Source organism: Oncorhynchus gorbuscha, linkage group LG04 (assembly GCF_021184085.1).
Source record: "Oncorhynchus gorbuscha isolate QuinsamMale2020 ecotype Even-year linkage group LG04, OgorEven_v1.0, whole genome shotgun sequence".
Classification (NCBI taxonomy): domain Eukaryota; kingdom Metazoa; phylum Chordata; class Actinopteri; order Salmoniformes; family Salmonidae; genus Oncorhynchus; species Oncorhynchus gorbuscha.
The window spans coordinates 64,377,592-64,396,078 of record NC_060176.1 but is presented as its reverse complement, the minus strand read 5'-3'; the positions used below and the strand labels follow the sequence as shown (position 1 = coordinate 64,396,078).

At 39.5% G+C, this 18,487-nt stretch overlaps 1 protein-coding gene across 1 annotated transcript in view; it reads right to left on the bottom strand.

Moving 5' to 3' along the window:
• The window catches only part of LOC124034504 (cAMP-specific 3',5'-cyclic phosphodiesterase 4D-like), a 337,787-nt gene extending 319,758 nt beyond the window's left edge, over window positions 1–18,029 (bottom strand). The window contains exon 1 of the mRNA XM_046347779.1: window positions 17,049–18,029. Within this exon, the coding sequence (XP_046203735.1) occupies window positions 17,049–17,365 (317 nt within the window). The 5' untranslated portion in view covers window positions 17,366–18,029. The remainder of the gene's footprint in view (window positions 1–17,048) is intronic.
• Between the last annotated feature and the right edge of the window lie 458 nt (window positions 18,030–18,487).

Sequence of the window (18,487 nt, the reverse complement as noted above, 5' to 3'; positions counted from 1 at the left end):
GGCCGTCATTGTAAATAAGAATTTGTTCTTAACTCACTAGCCTGGTTAAAAAAATTATTTAAAAGTATTGAAAGTTTGAATTTTGTAAAGTTAGTTTGGGAGAGGTGGAAAAATTACTCTATTTGATCAATAATGACAAACCTCCTGGTTTGGACAACTTAGATGGAAAGCTACTGAGGATGGTAGCTGACTCTATAGCCACTCCTATCGGTCATATCTTCAATCTGAGCCTAGAGGAAAGTCTTTGTCCTCAGGCATGGAGGGAAGCCAAAGTAATTACGCTACCCAAGAGTGGTAAAGCAGCCTTTACTGGTTCTAACAGCAGACCTGTCAGCTTGCTGCCAGCTGTTAACAAACAGTTGGAAAAAATAGTGTTTGACCAAATAATTTATCTGTAAATGAATTAACAGACATTCAGCATGCTTATAGAGAAGGGTACTCAACATGTACTGCACTGACACAAATGACTGATGATTGGGTGAAACCAATTGATAAGATTGGAGCTGTACTGTTTTCTTTTCAATGGAGCTTCTCTGATGTCAAACATGTTAGTATGGTGTACCACAGGGCAGCTCTCTAGGCCTTCTACTCTTTTCAATTTTTACCAATGACCTGCCTCTGGCATTAAACAAAGCATGTGTGTCCATGTATGCTGATGATTCAACCATACAGGCATCAGCAACTACAGCTAATGAAGTCACTGAAACCCTTAACAAAGAGTTGCAGTCTGTTTCGGAATGGATGGCCAGTAATAAACTGGCCTGAACATCTCTAAAACTAATAGCATTGTATTTGGTACAGATCATTCCTTCAGTTCTAGACCTCAGCTGAATCTGGTAATGAATGGTGTGGCTGTTGAACAAGTTGAGGAGACTAAATTAATTGGCGTTACCTTAGATTGTAAACTGTCATGGTCAAAACATTCAATGGTTGTATAAAGATGAGGAGAGGTCTGTCCGTAATAAAGAGATCCTCTGCTTTTTTTACACCACACTCTAAAAAGCAAGTCCTGCAGGCTCTAGTTTTGTCTTGATTATTATCCAATCGTGTTGTCGACTGCTGCAAGGAAAGACCGAGTTAAGCCTGCAGCTGGCCCAGAACAGAGAGGCACGTCTGGCTATTCATTGTAATCAGAGGGCTGATATAAATACTATGCATGTCAGTCTCTCTTGGATACGAGTTCAGATACTGACTGCATGACTTCTTTTTACAAGAAACATTGTGTTAAATACCAAATTGTTTGCATAGTCAACTTACACACACACATACCCCACCAGACATGCCACCTGGGGTCTTTTCACAGTCAACAAATCCAGAACAAATTCAAGAAAGCGTACAGTATTATATAGAGCTATTGTTGCATGGAACTCCATTCCATCTAATATAGCTCAAATGAACAGCAAACCTGGTTTTTTTAAAACAAAGCAACACCTCACGCCTCTCCCCTATTTTACCGAAATAGTTTGTATGTATATATTGATATGTAGGCTACAGTTGCCTTTTTAAAATGTATGTAGTTCTGTCTTGGAACTTTTCTCGTCTATTAATGTTCTGTATTATGTCATGTTTTGTGTGGACCCTAGGAAGAGGAGCTGCTGCTGCTTTTGCAACAGCTAATGGGGATCTTAATAAAATTCCAAAAAGCCCCCTCACCAAAGCGCTGCAAAAGCTCCTACCATTTTCCTATGCCCGAAGCAAGAATTACATTTCTTTTTAAACAATTTTTATTATATTGAAATTAAGCTGTTTATATTTGGAAGTAATCAAACTACTTTTGTTTGATTTTTATTATAATATATTTTTTCATAAGTTTCCCATTTAAATTAGGTCACGGCGTGTTGCTTGTAAAGTACACAGTATTCGATACAGTCAACAATTTAATATGAATGGAAAACAAAGAAAATGAGGCCTTTGAGGACTCCAACCTTTGCAGCCTCATTATAGGAACAGTGGAGTCCAAATCATGAAATTGTACACATTTGTATACCTTCTCTAGCTAATATTTGTTTTCACCCTTTACAGCAGCTGTGAGTATTGACGACTGAAAGGCTACAATGGCAAAAATACTACAGGCAATACTACAGGCAATGTCAACCTACCTGCAAGGGCAAATGAGTAAGGGGACGAAAGTTCTTAAGTTAAAGCAGCAAAGCCTGTTCCAACAGTGCATGTTGTTGATTTATTGTAAGTCTTTGTTTCCAGAAGCCTATGCCAGAAAAGCATTTGTTTTTATTGTTCCACAGAAAGACAATAGCCAACGGTAGTTTAAACCCTAAATCTGGAAGATGCAATTATACTCATGGTGCAAAATGTATTATACATATCAGGGTCAAGAGTGTGCAGCATCAGAAAAGTTCTCGGTGACAGTTTGTTTTGTTTTCCTAATCTTAGCTCAGGCGCTGATCCTTATTTTAATGTAAAGAAGCATACATCACAATGGCAACTGTGCTAACTAACCTCCAAGCGAACTTCAATGCCATACAACACTCCTTCCGTGGCCTCCAACTGCTGTTAAACGTTAGAAAAACCAAATGCATGCTTTTCAACCGTTTGCTGCCCGCACCCGCCCACCCAACTAGCATCACCACCCTGGACGGTTCCGACCTAGAATATGTGGACAACTATAAATACCTAGGCGTCTGGCTAGACTGTAAACTCTCCTTCCAGACTCATATTAAATATCTCGAATCCAAAATCAAATCTAGAATCGGCTTTCTATTTCGCAAAACAAAGCCTCCTTCACGCACGCCGCCAAACTTACCCTAGTAAAACTGACTATCCTACCGATCCTAGACTTCGGCGAGGTCATCTACAAAATAGCTTCCAACACTCTACTCAGCAAACTGGATGCAGTCTATCACAGTGCCATTCGATTTGTTACCAAATCACCTTATACCACCCACCACTGCGACCTGTATGCTCTATTCGGCTGGCCCTCGCTACATATTCGTCGCCAGACCCACTGGCTCCAGGTCATCTATAAGTCTATGCTAGGTAAAGCTCCGCCTTATCTCAGTTCACTGGTCACGATAACAACACCCACCCGTAACACAATCCAACACCTCATTTGGCTGCCTTTCCTTCCAGTTCTCTGCTGCCAGTAACAGGAACGAATTGCAAAAATAAAATAAAATAAATAATAAATACATTTTAAAAATTCAACAAAAAAAAAATCGCTGAAGTTGGAGACTTAGATTTCCCTCACCAAATTTTAACATCAACTATCTGAGCAGTTAACCGATCACTGCAGCTGTACATAGTCCATCTGTAAATAGCCCACACAATCTGCCTACCTCATCCCCATACTGTTTTTATTTTATTTACTTTTCTGCACACCAGTGTCTCTACTTGCACATCATCATCATCTGCTCATTTATCACTCCAGTGTTAATCTGCTAAATTGTAATTATTCACTCCTATGGCCTATTTATTGCCTACCTCCTCATGCCTTTTGCACACACTGTATATTGACTTTCTGTTTTCTAGTGCGTCATTGATTTGTTTATTGTGTTATTGGCTTGTTTATTGTTTATTCAATGTGTAACTCTGTGTTGTTGTCTGTGTCACACTGCTTTGCTTTATCTTGGCCAGGTAGAAGTTGCAAATGAGAACTTGTTCTCAACTAGCCTACCTGGTTAAATAAAGGTGAAATAAAAATAAACTACTTCTAAAACATCTAATAACACTTCATGGATTACCCATTGGGCAAAAAGTGATTGAATTAATGTTTCCATGCAATTTGAACAATGACTTTGAATCAAAGTGGAAAACTGATTGGATTTTGAAAAAGTCATCAACATAAGGGCATTTAGACTTTTTATTTTTTCTCTCCTAAATTTAACCTATATCCAATGATGTGGTGAAATGTCTTGAATTAATGTTGACAACTCCACCAAATGGAACTCAAAACTAGATGTTGAACTGACATCTGTGCACTATTGAAGTGAGGTTGACACACATTGACCTATTTTACCAAAACACCAACACACCTCACTTCAATAGTTATTTAAAATCCAGTGGATTATTAGTATAGTTTTCAAACTCTATAGTACCAAAATTAAATAACTGTTGGCTGTCTTTAAGTGGGTGAAAAGGTTCATTTAATTGATCAACTTCTCAACCAAACATTACCCAAATGTCCACGTTGAAATGATGTGTGCCCAGTGGGTATGCTTCATCGGCACATTCATGTAAGTGTGAAGATATACATATTAGAAAGGTGCAAGTTTTCCCAGAGAAATGTACTGCAAATAGCATTTTTGATGCGAAAAGCTATCCTTTTCCAGTCAGCACAGAGGGAGGGCTGGCCACATCCACATCCTGAAAGTGGAATGCGGTGCTGTAGGCTCCTTTCCTTTCCAAATGTGGATGCTGGAAAAGGTGACTGCCAGATAGGCACGCTTTATGGCCATTTTATGGCCATTTTAAAGGCCATAATTAAGAAGTACTATTGTGCATTTTATTTATAGCATTGTTTATTTTGTACTGTTTTTGGTGAGGTCCTTTTTTGAACACAAAGTGGATTTCTGTTCTCATTGGAAAGTGTTTCTGGTTAGTAAATACAAATAAAATAAAACAAAATATTTTGGCATATTGGTACATCTCCCGTTGGTGTGTTTTACTTTCAACATGCACATCTGAGTTATCTTGTTGCAGTTGCATGCTAACAATTAAATAACTTAAAAGAAAAGAGTATAACTTTTTATTGAAGTTTACATGTCGGTCTCTTGGCCTTCGTCAGAGCATTTTGCTCTACTAAACAAACCATCTTTGGTATAATAATAATAATAATTTAAATGTCATAATCTCAAAGTGCATCAAAAGCATGAGTAGCCTAGCTATAGTTGGCTAGGTCAACCAATAGAGGCCAAGTCTTTGAGTGCATGCGGCAACCAAAGATGAGACAGTTCATTGCTTGATCAGAGGAAGATGGTAAGGGAGATGTTGATGGAGTCTGGTGATGATCTTGTAGAGGGCTAGCTACTCTGGGAACCAGCCTGAGTCGTATAGCCACTGGACTTCGCCTTCACAATGTATGGCACCCACTTGGGTGATGCCTCAGCAGCTCTGGATGCCAGAAAGATCACCGCACACAGTTCAGAGTAGTAGAACAGTTGTCCTCATTACGAGCCCTTTGCCTGGACTCCCTCTGTGTGCAATAGTGTTTAACATGATTTTTGAATGACTACCTCATCTCTGTACCCCACACATAAATCCTTAATGTTGCTCAGTCGAGTAGTAAACTTCAAACAAAGATTCAACCACAAAGACCTGGAAGGTTTTCCAATGACTCGCAAAGGGTGCCCATTGATTAAAAAAAAGAAGGAAAAGCAGATATTGAATATCCCTTTGAGCATGGTGAAGTTATGAATTACACTTTGGATGGTGTATCAATACACCCAGTCATTATAAAGATACAGGCGTCCTTCCCAACTCAGTCAAAGGAGAGGAAGGAAACCGCTCAGGGATTTCACTATGAGGCCAATTAAGACTAACTTTTTTAAAGAGTTTAATGGCTGTGATAGGAGAAAACTGAGGATGGATCAACAACATTGTAGTTACTCCACAATACTAACCTTTTCACAGTGAAAAGAAGGAAGCCTAGAACATGCATCATGTTTACAATAAGGCACTAAAATAAACTGCAAAAAATGTGGCAACGAAATGTACTTTATGTCCTGAATTAAAAGCATTATGTTTGGGGCAAATCCAATACATCACTGAGTACCACTTCATATTTTCAAACATGTCCGTGGCTGCATCATGTTATGGGTATGCTTGTCATCTGCAAGGACTAGGGAGTTTTTTTTCAGACAAAAATAAACAGAATAGAGCAAAAAACAGGCAAAAATCAGAGGAAAAACACAAGGCCAAATATACACTGGAGCTGCTTACCAAGATGACACTGAAATGTTCCAGAATGGTCTAGGTACCGTTTTGACTTAAATCATCTTGAAAGTCTATGGCAAGACTGATCAACAAGCAACTTGACAGAGCTTTATTTATTTTTTTATAATCATGTGCAAATATTGTACTATCCAGGTGTGCAAAGCTCTTAAGAGACTTACCCAGAAAGTGTCACAGCTGTAATCACCGCCAAAGATGTATTGACTGAGGGGTGTGATTACTTATGTAAATAAGATTTCTGTATTTCAATTTCAATACATTTGCACAATTGTTTAATAACATGTTTTCACCTTGTCATTATGGGGCCTTTTGTGAAGATGGGTGAGATATTAGGCTGTAACAACAAAATGTGGAATAAGTCAAAGGGTATGAATACTTTCTGAAGGCACTATTCATGCTTACCCTACTGTTAACTCAAGTTTACTCCAAAGCTAGCTACTTAACTAACATTAACCCAAAACAACAACACTCCCGCTGTAGTGAAAGGTCACTGACTGGGGCTACAGACGATCCTTTCTGATTAATCTGCGACGCCGTAACTGATGGTGCATTCAAGACAACAAGGACATGCTCTGACTGGGAAAAATATTTTTGAACGATCATCCAACTCGGAATTACAAGTCGTAAAGTCAGGCATCATCCTAGGGCTCTGACTTCTCCGACCTGAAGATCACTGACGTCATGATTTCTCCCAGTCGGAGCTCATTTTGTTTCCGAGTTCCCAGTTGTCTTGAACGCACCAAAAGTAGTATGTTGGCATACTGCATACATTTTGCTAAATAGTACGTAGTACGATTAGTACACAGTATATAGTTAAGAAAGTAGTAGGCAAGCCAGATTTCGGACACTGCAACAGCAGAATCCGGAAAATTCTGTCATGATGTCATTCCACTTGTGGAGCCTGCCGGTCACCAAGACACAATGTTCACTTGTGTCCGATGGGATGCGGAAAAGGCTGAAATACTTCTTCCTTTATTAAACCTTTTTAGGTTAAATTCAATATAGAATGTGACTTGTCTGCAGTCACACAAAGTAGTCTTCATTAGGGCCCATCTTGTCTCTGTGGCTCAGCCCTCATCCCCAGCTTTTAAAGCATGTGGTCTAACCGTTTAGCTGTATCATTAGATCTCTGGTGAACAGGCTGGCCATCACCACTGGGCATGAGGCTATCAAGTCACACTCACAGCATTAATGCTTACAGTATTACATGGGCACAGCACTGTGGGATTACTCTACAGGAGAACAGATATAGCAATATATCTCAATCGAATCAAAAGTTGGTAATGCATCCAATGTTATGTCTGTCTCACAATGTCTGCATATTTGATGAGTGCATAGAGCTATGGATGTGGGGCGCATATCAATGAATGTATGAATCTGCATTGCTTTGTCTTAGTTTCAGGATCACTGCAAATGTCTTTGCATAACCTCAGAGCTGCCTCCCATTGCAATTGCTTAATTTTGCCATCATAACTGTTTTGACATCTTGTCTTTTAGGCAACAATGATAAGAATCTCTGTACCACTCATGAGTAATTTCCCTCATACAGGAAATTGGATGGCTGACTCTCCTAATATAATGCAATTTACCATTTTTATTTATTTTATTTTACCTTTATTTAACCAGGTAGGCAAATTGAGAACAAGTTCTCGTTTACAATTGCGACCTGGCCAAGATAAAGCAAAGCAGTTCGACACATACAACAACAGAGTTACACATGGAGTAAAACAAACATACAGTCAATAATACAGTAGAAAAATAAGTCTATATACGATGTGAGCAAATGAGGTGTGATAATAAAACTCGCAACCTTCCGGTTACTAGTCCAACAGGCAAAAAAAAGGCCATTTTAATTTTTTATACCTTTATTTAACCAGGCAAGTCAGTTAAGAACATATTCTTATTTTCAATGACGGCCTGGGAACAGTGGGTTAACTGCCTGTTCAGGGGCAGAACGACAGATTTGTACCTTGTCAGCTTGGGGGTTTGAACTCGCAACCTTCCGGTTACTAGTCCAACGCTCTAACCACTAGGCTACGCTGCCGCCCCATGGTGGCAAAGTAAATACAATATAGCAAGTAAAACACTGGAACCTTAAATTAATACCAAAAAGCACATTTTTGTTTTCATACATGTTTACAATATTGCCAAAGTTGACTTTGTGCCTGGTAACTAGTGGAAAACCCTCATAAGGATTTTTTTTTTTTGCCTCAGGTACCCATAAAGTCCAACATTTAGAATTTTGTGAAAAACACTTCAAGTTAGTTATCTGGCACCGAATGACCAATCTGCACGAAACATGATATGTGGCATCTATGGACAAAGGTCTCTCTACGCAATACTTTCTAGACTAGTACCTAAAATAACATGACCAATATACATTCACGTGAGCATGGTTTGGCACATAAATTTGGCGAACACTTAAGACACAACATATACAAGAACATTCATAACGACCACACGGTGGCACTATAAGAGTCACGTTTATATCTCTTGATCTGTTTGACTCGGAGTGAAACAATTTGGCACATCATGTGCTCAGGGATATGAGTTTGGCTAACCTACACAATATCTGACACCACCGGATGATTTTGACAAAACTTGGGTGAATGACACGTCCTACCATAGAGATCTATGGCACTGATTGGCCCAAGGGGGCACTGCATCATTCATGGCGGATGACATGTTTACTGTTGCCTTATTTCAAACCTGCTTTTCACAGCCTTGTAGGTGGTTTTGCTCAGACCACACTTCTGGATAGTGGTTTCGGTTGAATGAGGGACTTTAGTATCACTTGATAGTCTAAATGATTTTATCTAATGACCTTTAATAGTGAGCTGGGCCCGGTTTCCCGATAGCGACGGAACTTAGACTTACGTGTATTTTAACGATGCAACTTTCCTACAACGGCCGAATATGCATTTCCAAAAACACCACTCAGAGAGAACGGTCGCAAAGTGCATCATTGGAGCATGTCAATACTGATAGCTGATGGAGAACGCTGTCGATACTTTCTCCATCCAAATCTTAACTTAACAGTATAATTATTTAGCAATACTGACAGATCAGCTCCGAGAGAGATATTCCCACTTAAAGTTGCAAATATTGAGGCAGCTTATTTGTAATGCTTACTAGGGTTGCATATTTTCCTGGTATTTTAGAAATGTTTTACTAATTCTCCCGGGTATCCCGGCATTTACTGCCAAAACCGTAAGGGTCATTCAAAAGCATATAAATAGGCCTATCTAAATTTAAAGACATTTAATGAGCCCGAGCCCAAAAGCTTGTCCAGTTACCCAGTAGGCTACATATACAGTGCATTCAGAAAAGTATTCAGAACCCTTGACTTTTTCCACATTGATTTAGAATAAGGCTGTAAAGTAACAATCTACACACAATAACCCATAATGACAGAGCAGAAAAATACAAAATAAATAAGTATTCAGACCCTTTACTCAGTACTTTGTTGAAGCAGCTTTGGCAGCGATTACAGCCTTGAGTCTTGTGTATAAAGCTATAAGCTTGGCAGACCTGTATTTGGGTATGAATACTTTCCGAATGCACTGTATGATATAGGCTACTGCACATTATGTACGACAGAAAAACATAAAATCCCATAGATGATGCTAGCTACAGTATATGTTATCTTGGGAAAATAAATTAAACTAGCTCCAGTAGGCTGTATTACTGTACTGTATTATACTGACTGGATTTAAACACATCGTTCAAACCATGACAAAGCAGGGAGAGAAAATGTGATTCTGGTGCAGCACGTGGCCAAGAAAGTCTAGGTTAGCAAATTCGATTTTAAAATCTAAATCGGTGTTATTTGTATAATTAGTAGGCTGACGTGTATATACGCCTACCTTTCATAATATTTCCCCAAATGTTATTAGCCTACCTCTTTCTCTCTCTATTGTTCCTTCATTCCTCGATTGCTGTCAACAGTTAAATGTTATTTCATTTAACTAGGCAAGTCAGTTAAGAACAAATTCTTCTTTACAATGACGGCCTACCAAAAGGCCTTCTGCAGGGACGGGGCTGGGATAAAAAAAAAAATATATATATATATATATATATACAGTGCCATGCGAAAGTATTCGGCCCCCTTGAACTTTGCGACCTTTTGACACATTTCAGGCTTCAAACATAAAGATATAAAACTGTATTTTTTGTGAAGAATCAACAACAAGTGGGACACAATCATGAAGTGGAATGACATTTATTGGATATTTCAAACTTTTTTAACAAATCAAAAACTGAAAAATTGGGCGTGCAAAATTATTCAGCCCCCATAAGTTAATACTTTGTAGCGCCACCTTTTGCTGCGATTACAGCTGTAAGTCGCTTGGGGTATGTCTCTATCAGTTTTGCACATCGATAGACTGAAATTTTTTCCCATTTCTCCTTGCAAAACAGCTCGAGCTCAGTGAGGTTGGACGGAGAGCATTTGTGAACAGCAGTTCAGTTCTTTCCACAGATTCTCGATTGGATTCAGGTCTGGACTTTGACTTGGCCATTCTAACACCTGGATATGTTTATTTTTTAACCATTCCATTGTAGATTTTGCTTTATGTTTTGGATCATTGTCTTGCTGGAAGACAAATCTCCGTCCCAGTCTCAGGTCTTTTGCAGACTCCATCAGGTTCTTCCAGAATGGTCCTGTATTTGGCTCCATCCAGCTTCCCATCAATTTTAACCATCTTCCCTGTCCCTGCTGAAGAAAATCAGGCCCAAACCATGATGCTGCCACCACCATGTTTGACAGTGGGGATGGTGTGTTCAGGGTGATGGGCTGTGTTGCTTTTACACCAAACATAACGTTTTGCATTGTTGCCAAAAAGTTCAATTTTGGTTTCATCTGACCAGAGCACCTTCTTCCACATGTTTGGTGTGTCTCCCAGGTGGCTTGTGGCAAACTTTAAACAACACTTTTTATGGATATCTTTAAGAAATGGCTTTCTTCATGCCACTCTTCCATAAAGGCCAGATTTGTGCAATATACGACTGATTGTTGTCCTATGGACAGAGTTTCCCACCTCAGCTGTAGATCTCTGCAGTTCATCCAGAGTGATAATGGGCCTCTTGGCTGCATCTCTGATCAGTCTTCTCCTTGTATGAGCTGAAAGTTTAGAGGAACGGCCAGGTCTTTGTAGATTTGCAGTGGTCTGATACTCCTTCCATTTCAATATGATCGCTTGCACAGTGCTCCTTGGGATGTTTAAAGCTTGGGAAATCTTTTTGTATCCAAATCCGGCTTTAAACTTCTTCACAACAGTATCTCTGACCTGCCTGGTGTGTTCCTTGTTCTTCATGATGCTCTCTGCGCTTTTAACGAACCTCTGAGACTATCACAGTGCAGGTGCATTTATACGGAGACTTGATTACACACAGGTGGATTGTATTTATCATCATTAGTCATTTAGGTCAACATTGGATCATTCAGAGATCCTCACTGAACTTCTGGAGAGAGTTTGCTGCACTGAAAGTAGAGGGGCTGAATATATTTACTTGTTAAAAAAGTTTTAAATATCCAATAACTGTTGTTCCACTTCATGATTGTGTCCCACTTGTTGTTGATTCTTCACAAAAAAATACAGTTTTATATCTTTATGTTTGAAGCCTGAAATGTGGCAAAAGGTCGCAAAGTTCAAGGGGGCCGAATACTTTCGCAAGGCACTGTATATATATATACACACAAACACACACACAGTTGAAGTCGGAAGTTTACATCCACTTAGGTTGGAGTCATTAAAACTTGTTTTTCAACCACTCCATAAATTTCTTGTTAACAAACCAGTTTTGGCAAGTCGGTTAGGACATATACTTTGTGCATGACAAGTAATTTTTCCAACAATTGTTTACAGACAGATTATTTCACTTATAATTCACTGCATCACAATTCCAGTGGGTCATAAGTTTACATAGTCAACTTAATGTGCCTTTAAACAGCTTGGAAAATTCCAGAAAATTATGTCATGGCTTTAGAATCTTCTGATAAGCTAATTGACATCATTTTAGTCAATTGGAGGTGCACCTGTGGATGTATTTTGACATCATGGGAAAATCAAAAGAAATCAGCCAAGATCTCAGTAATAAATTGTAGACCACATGTCTGGTTCATCCTTGGGAGCAATTTCCAAATGCCTGAAGGTACCACGTTCATCTGAACAAACAATAGTACGCAAGTATAAGCACAGGACCACACAGCCGTCATACCGTTCAGGAAGGAGACGCATTCTGTCTCCTAGAGATGAACGTATTTTGGTGCGAAAAGTGCAAATCAATCCCAAAACAACAGCAAAGGACCTTGTGAAGATGATGGAGGAAACAGGTACAAAAGTATCTATATCCACAGTAAAACGAGTCCTATATCGACATAACCTGAAAGGCTGCTCAGCAAGGAAGAAGCCACTGCTTCAAAACCGCCATAAAAAAGCCAGACTACAGTTTACAACTGTACATAGGGACAAAGATTGTACTTTTTGGAGAAATGTCCTCTGGTCTGATGAAACAAAAATAGAACTGTTTGGTCATAATGACCATCGTTATGTTTAGAGGAAAATGGGGAGGCTTGCAAGCGAAAGAACACCATTCCAACCGTGAAGCATGGGGGTGGCAGCATCATGTTGTGGGGGTGCTTTGCTGCAGGAGGGACTGGTGCACTTCACACAATAGATGGCATCATGAGGTAGGAAAATTATGTGGATATACATCAAGACATCAGTCAGGAAGTTAAAGCTTGGTTGCAAATGGGTCTTCCAAATGGACAATGACCCCAAGCATACTTCCAAAGTTGTGGCAAAATGGCTTAAGGACAACAAAGTCAAGGAATTGGAGTTGCCATCACAAAGCCCTGACCTCAAATCTATAGAAAATGTGTGGGCAGGACTGAAAAAGTGTGTGCGAACAAGGAGGCCTACAAATCTAACTCAGTTACACCAGTTCTGTCAGGAGGAATGGGCCAAAACTCACCCAACTTATTGTGGGAAGCTTGTGGAAGGCTACTTGAAACATTTGACCCAAGTTAAACCATTTAAAAGGCAATGCTATCAAATACTAATTGAGTCTATTTAAACTCCTGACCCACTGGGAATGTGATGAAAGAAATAAGCTGAAATAAATAATTCTCTACTATTATTCTGACATTTCACATTCTTAAAATAAAGTGGTGATCCTAACTGACCTAAAACAGGGAATTTTACTAGGATTAAATGTCAGGAATAGTGAAAAATTGAGTTTAAATGTATTTGGCTAAGGTGTATGTAAACTTCCAACTTCAACTGTATCTACCTTTCCAAATCATGTCCAATCAATTGAATGTACCACAGGTGGACTCCAATCAGGTTGTAGAAACATCTCAAGGATGATCAATGGAAACAGGATGCACCTGAGCTCAATTTCAAGTCTCATAGCAAAGGGTCTGAATAATCATGTAAATAAGCTATTTCATTTTTTTTGTAACAAATTTGAAAACATTTCTAAAAAACAGTTGTTGCTTTCTCATTAGTGTGTAATCCTATTTAGAATAAGGCTGTAATGTAACAAAGTGTGGAAAAAGGGAAGGAGTCTAGGGCTATATGTCAAACTAGAACCGGATAATCTAATTTCAATGGAGTTGATGTCACGCCTGCTCCCGCTCCCCCTCCCTGGAGCTCGAAGGAGACAGGCTCCCCAACATTACGCTCTCCTGCCACCATCAGTACGCACACCTGTCTTCCCCAGTCATGCGCAACAGCGATTATTGGAATAGCGGTCTGTTCCCAAGCTCTGTTCCCTGCTTCAGAATTAATGTTTGTTTGTCTTTGCATACCCGGTTCTATTGCTGTCCCTTTCCTGTTTGATGTCTGTTCCATATTAGATGTTTGACTCCCCATTCCTGCTTTCTTCTCCACCGTCGGTACTTACAGTTGATGGAGAGAGAAAGACTGCTTGCGCATGCACTCGTTTAAAGCAACCATTTTCGAGTGATAGGCTGTTTTAAAATTCTGCAGCTGCAATATGTAACGATGTAAGCTGAAAGTCGGGAAGCAAGTTCAGGGAGTGAATACATTTAATTAACAAAACAAGAAACACAATTTAGCAACAATGACGACTGGGGAAGAAACCAAAGGGAGTGACATATAAAGGGCAGGTAATAAAGGAGGTGATGGAGTCCAGGTGTGTTATTATGCGTGTAACGTAGGTGACAGGTGTATGTCCTAATGAGCAGCCTGGTGACCTAGAGGCCAGAAGGAGCACAAATGACACAAAATAAAAATTACAATTAAAAAATAAGGTGACCCCGAAAGCCAGATGGAGATGGGTAAATTAGACAGGCATTCTGTCTTTATATTACTGTAGCATAGACTATGCTGTAGCAAATGCAGGCCTAGCTATCACAAGAAAAAAAGTTACGATGAGATGACAGTATAGGTCTACATACATTGTGAACTGTGCTCAATACTGAGATGGGCTGTCTGTACCCACCCTGAGCATTGAAGATTCTTCACGCAGAGGCCATAGAGAAGTCAGATTTAAACATGCATATAATTTAACAGTTCCATTTCACACCATGCTGTTCATATAAGTAATTTATTATAATTTACCAGTTTCTCTCAGTTATTTATCCTTGGAAAATAGAGTGGTTTTGGGTGGTAAATCCCAGTAGAACTCAGTATCCAGGTTAAACTCTAATGCTTACCCAATAAAAATGCACTAAATTGCCCAGTCGGGCACATCATTGCACACAAATTAGGCTATGAAATACACTGAGTCTACAATACATTAAGAACACCTGTCTTTCCATGACAGACTGACCAGGTGAATGCCATGATAGATTTGTTGATGTTACTTGTAAATCCACTTCAATCAGTGTAGATGAAGGGGAGGTGATAAGTTAAAATATAAACCTTGAGACAATTGAGACATGAATTGTGTATGTGTGCCATTCAGAGGGTAAATGGTTAAGACAAAATATTTAAGTGTCTTTGAACGGGGTATGGTAGTAGTTTGTGTCAATAACTGCAAAGCTGCTGTTTTTTTTTTTACACCCGTGTGTATCAAGAATGGTCCACCACACAGACATCCAGTCAACTTGACAACTGTGGGAAGCATTGGAGTCAACATGGGCCAGCATCCCTGTGGAAAGCTTTCAACACCTTGTGGAGTCCATGCCCCGACGAAGTGAGGCGGTTCTGAGGGCAAAAGGGGGTTGGGGGGTGCAACTTAATATTAGGATGGTGTTATTAATGTTTTGTATGCTCAGTGTATATTCAACAAATTAGAAGTTGAAAAATAGAACTAAAATGATTAAACGTGAAATGACTTCAATATGATTGCAAAAGGCCTATTGCCTACTGTTTATTTTAATGCGGTCATCTCTGTTTTCAATTGAAGAATCTTTTTATATGTTGCTTGTATCAATTGCAAAGACATTGGCAACTTTGTATTTCTAGTCAACTTTGGTCTGAAGTTTATCAGCAGTCCCAGGGAAACGGGTAGACCACGTGAATCTATGTTCAACAGAGATCTGTGTATAAAGTGACACAGGAGGGCAAAAAAGGAACTAACGATGCACTTAGCTGTTCTACGATTGGCCTGAGGCATTATTATATTACAAGCATTTTCAAGTGCAACGTTGATAACGATGGTTTTGGGAAACAGCTTGGAGATATTAATGATGCTCTTACGAAGGTTCTACTGTTGAACTTAGTCTTAAGATGCTTTTGGGAAATGGGCCCTGGACAGTATTGCCCCATAGATTATCAGCCATGAGTAAAACAATGCAATACTACACATCTTTCTTCACCCCCCCTGAAATATTAAAAAATATAATTATACCTTCTATAAAGAACTTAAGTCTTCCTCTGTCCCAAGTATGTTTACAATCTGAAGAAATCAATCTCAAACAGTAATCATGCTTTTCTTTCTATCTAGACTCTGAATATCAGGTCTGGATACATGTTAGTCCATTCCAAGCACAGCTCAGTCAATATTCTCCATAGCCCTGAGGTGAGATGGCAGTCATAACTGAAGAGAATATTAGTCCAGGGACAGATATCATGGAAGCTCCAGAACTTCCGACAGGAAACGGAGGTGACCTAATATTAGAGGTCTTTCTCTCTTTACTTTGCAGCTAAAGTAGATAATTAGAGAAGAAGAATCCCCAGGACTCGGTCTGAATATGTAGCAGCCTTCTGGGCTCCACCACCACCTAAAAAGCATCTAGAGTCAACTCCTGGTATATAGAATGGCTCGAGACTGTTGTGAATATGTGGATTAAACCAATGAATGCAAGGAGAGACTAGTGAAAATAATGTATGGTAGGCCTATAATGCGTTTAACACTGCTTAGCTCGATTGGACGATGTAAAAAGAAAATATCAGAGCCAGTATGTGTGGGTCAGCATGACAGTGGAAATAGGGTATTTTTGTATTGGACTGGTGAACTGCACTGCAGTCTGCCCTTGTCAGAAATGAACTGTAATTGTGTGGTAAGAGATGCTTACAATTGGCTAATTAGGCCTATAGCTGATATAAAAAGCTTTAATGTATCTACTAGTATGGGATGTGTTGGGTAAAAAAAGGGCGTACAAGCGAATACATGGACTGAAATGTGCAATGTGTTATGCCTGCTCATCATTTGAGAGATGAACCTTGTAAAATTGTGCCCCTCACTTTATTTCCTGCAGGGTAGGTCTATTTAACTTTGTGTCCTCCCTATGCCTACTTGGTCCACGTCTACCTTAAATTAATGTATCGATTTATTTTACTCCCAGTCACAGCACCTTTAAATCATGGGCGTCTTTTTTTTTAAACAGACATCAATCAAGACATCCATATCATTAATAACAGAAACTATTGATGCACAAACGTCCAATCTAAAAACGAATGAGCAAATTCATAATTTGTTATTACATAATTTACAAATCCCTTTGTCTCGTCGGCTGGATTAATAACAATTCTCGAGTACCGGGTTGGGATATTTTTCACATCTACCTAAAAGGCGAATACTTAGGCTACGGAATGAAAACTTAAGCTTGTCCAAAGTTCTGACATATTTTACACCTTTGGTAGCCTACTTACCCTACTTTTTCGCTTTCCATTGTTCACACACGCCCATGTCATTCTCCTTTGAGACAGAAATAAAGCTGTCCTTACCGTCGAAGTCCTTGGAACGAGGATGGCCATGACATCCGCGATTTCTTCAAACAGGGTCGGTGCCCGGTGTCCACTGCATAAGTTCGGTCCATGGTCTTAGGGCTGAGGTATTTCTCGGTGTCCGAAAATCCTCTTCTCACCCTGTTGTTCGTCCGTACTCCGAGCGCGTGGTGGAGCGGAGAGAGCACTGCTTGGTTCTGTTGCCTCCACAAATGTTTAGGCGCATTCGCGTTTCCACCAGTGCAGCTACTGCTGCTCCCGAAGCTACCACTGCCAGAGACGAGGGATGCTGTCACATTCCCACCGGCGGTATCCATCCTAGCTTGCCAAGGTTTTTATTAGACTCGCAGTCTGGATTAAAACATGCAAAGTGAAGCCTCGGGACTTTTTCGGCGCCTTGTCTCGGGGCTGTTGCTGCCAAGATGTTTTCTAAAACTTTGTTCTGCTGGAGACCTAAATTAATTCTACATTTGTTACTTTCAACACAGGTTTTCGGTTAGTTTGAAAAGTTACTTGAAATCTGCAGATCCAGGCACTTCTCTGAATTACCTTTAACAGGACAGAGCTATTTGATTTAAAGCAATTAAATAATGTGCATTGGCTCATTCTCCAAAATGCAGTAGTAGACTATCCAACAAAACATCCATTTGGTGACTAGTCTACTTTGTCATCTTAATACGCCACCACACACTCCAAACACTATTGCCATATATAGGCCTACTGTGCTAAGATTTGTTTTTTAATTAACATTTAATTTTGTGTTATTATAACGTCCCGTCCAATGTTACTCTCTTCCTGTCGCTCAGATAAGAACCTGGCTGTTGTCGAATTCCAAGTGCTCCACCGTCTATGCGTACACGCCTATTTCAGCAAGGTTCTGGTGACGATTCCTTATCCGTGCTCCCCAATAGACTTACGTGGTACGTGGATAAACTACCTTGAGCCTAAATTAAAATCCATGAATGACCTTTAATATGTTTCCGAAATAATCTGTTCCAAAAGCCGGCTGTTATAACTTTACGCACCCAATGCATGAAAACATCCATGCAGTAGGCAGCCGAAACATCCGCATTTCACTGCTCATCCCCCATATGCAGTCCTTGTTAACAATCGAATAGGAAAGCTGTCACAGCATACATAAAACATGAGACCTTTAGCCACCTCCCTTTGACCACAACACAAATGCAGTCCAGAGGGATAGGTAATGTTATGGCTAAAGTGGGAATCAATCCACATTTTGCTTCTCTGATCCTTGTTAATGGAATTAAGGTATGGAAGTATCATAATATAATAAAGTAAGATTAGAATGTGAAAAAAAGTGTTCACTCGTTGATTCTTGTTCATGGAATCAAAAACATGACCACAACAAGAGTGTCTAAATGTGTCTTCTATATTTATTGTGTAAAATAATATATTGCTACGTATGCATTGCAGTTTTG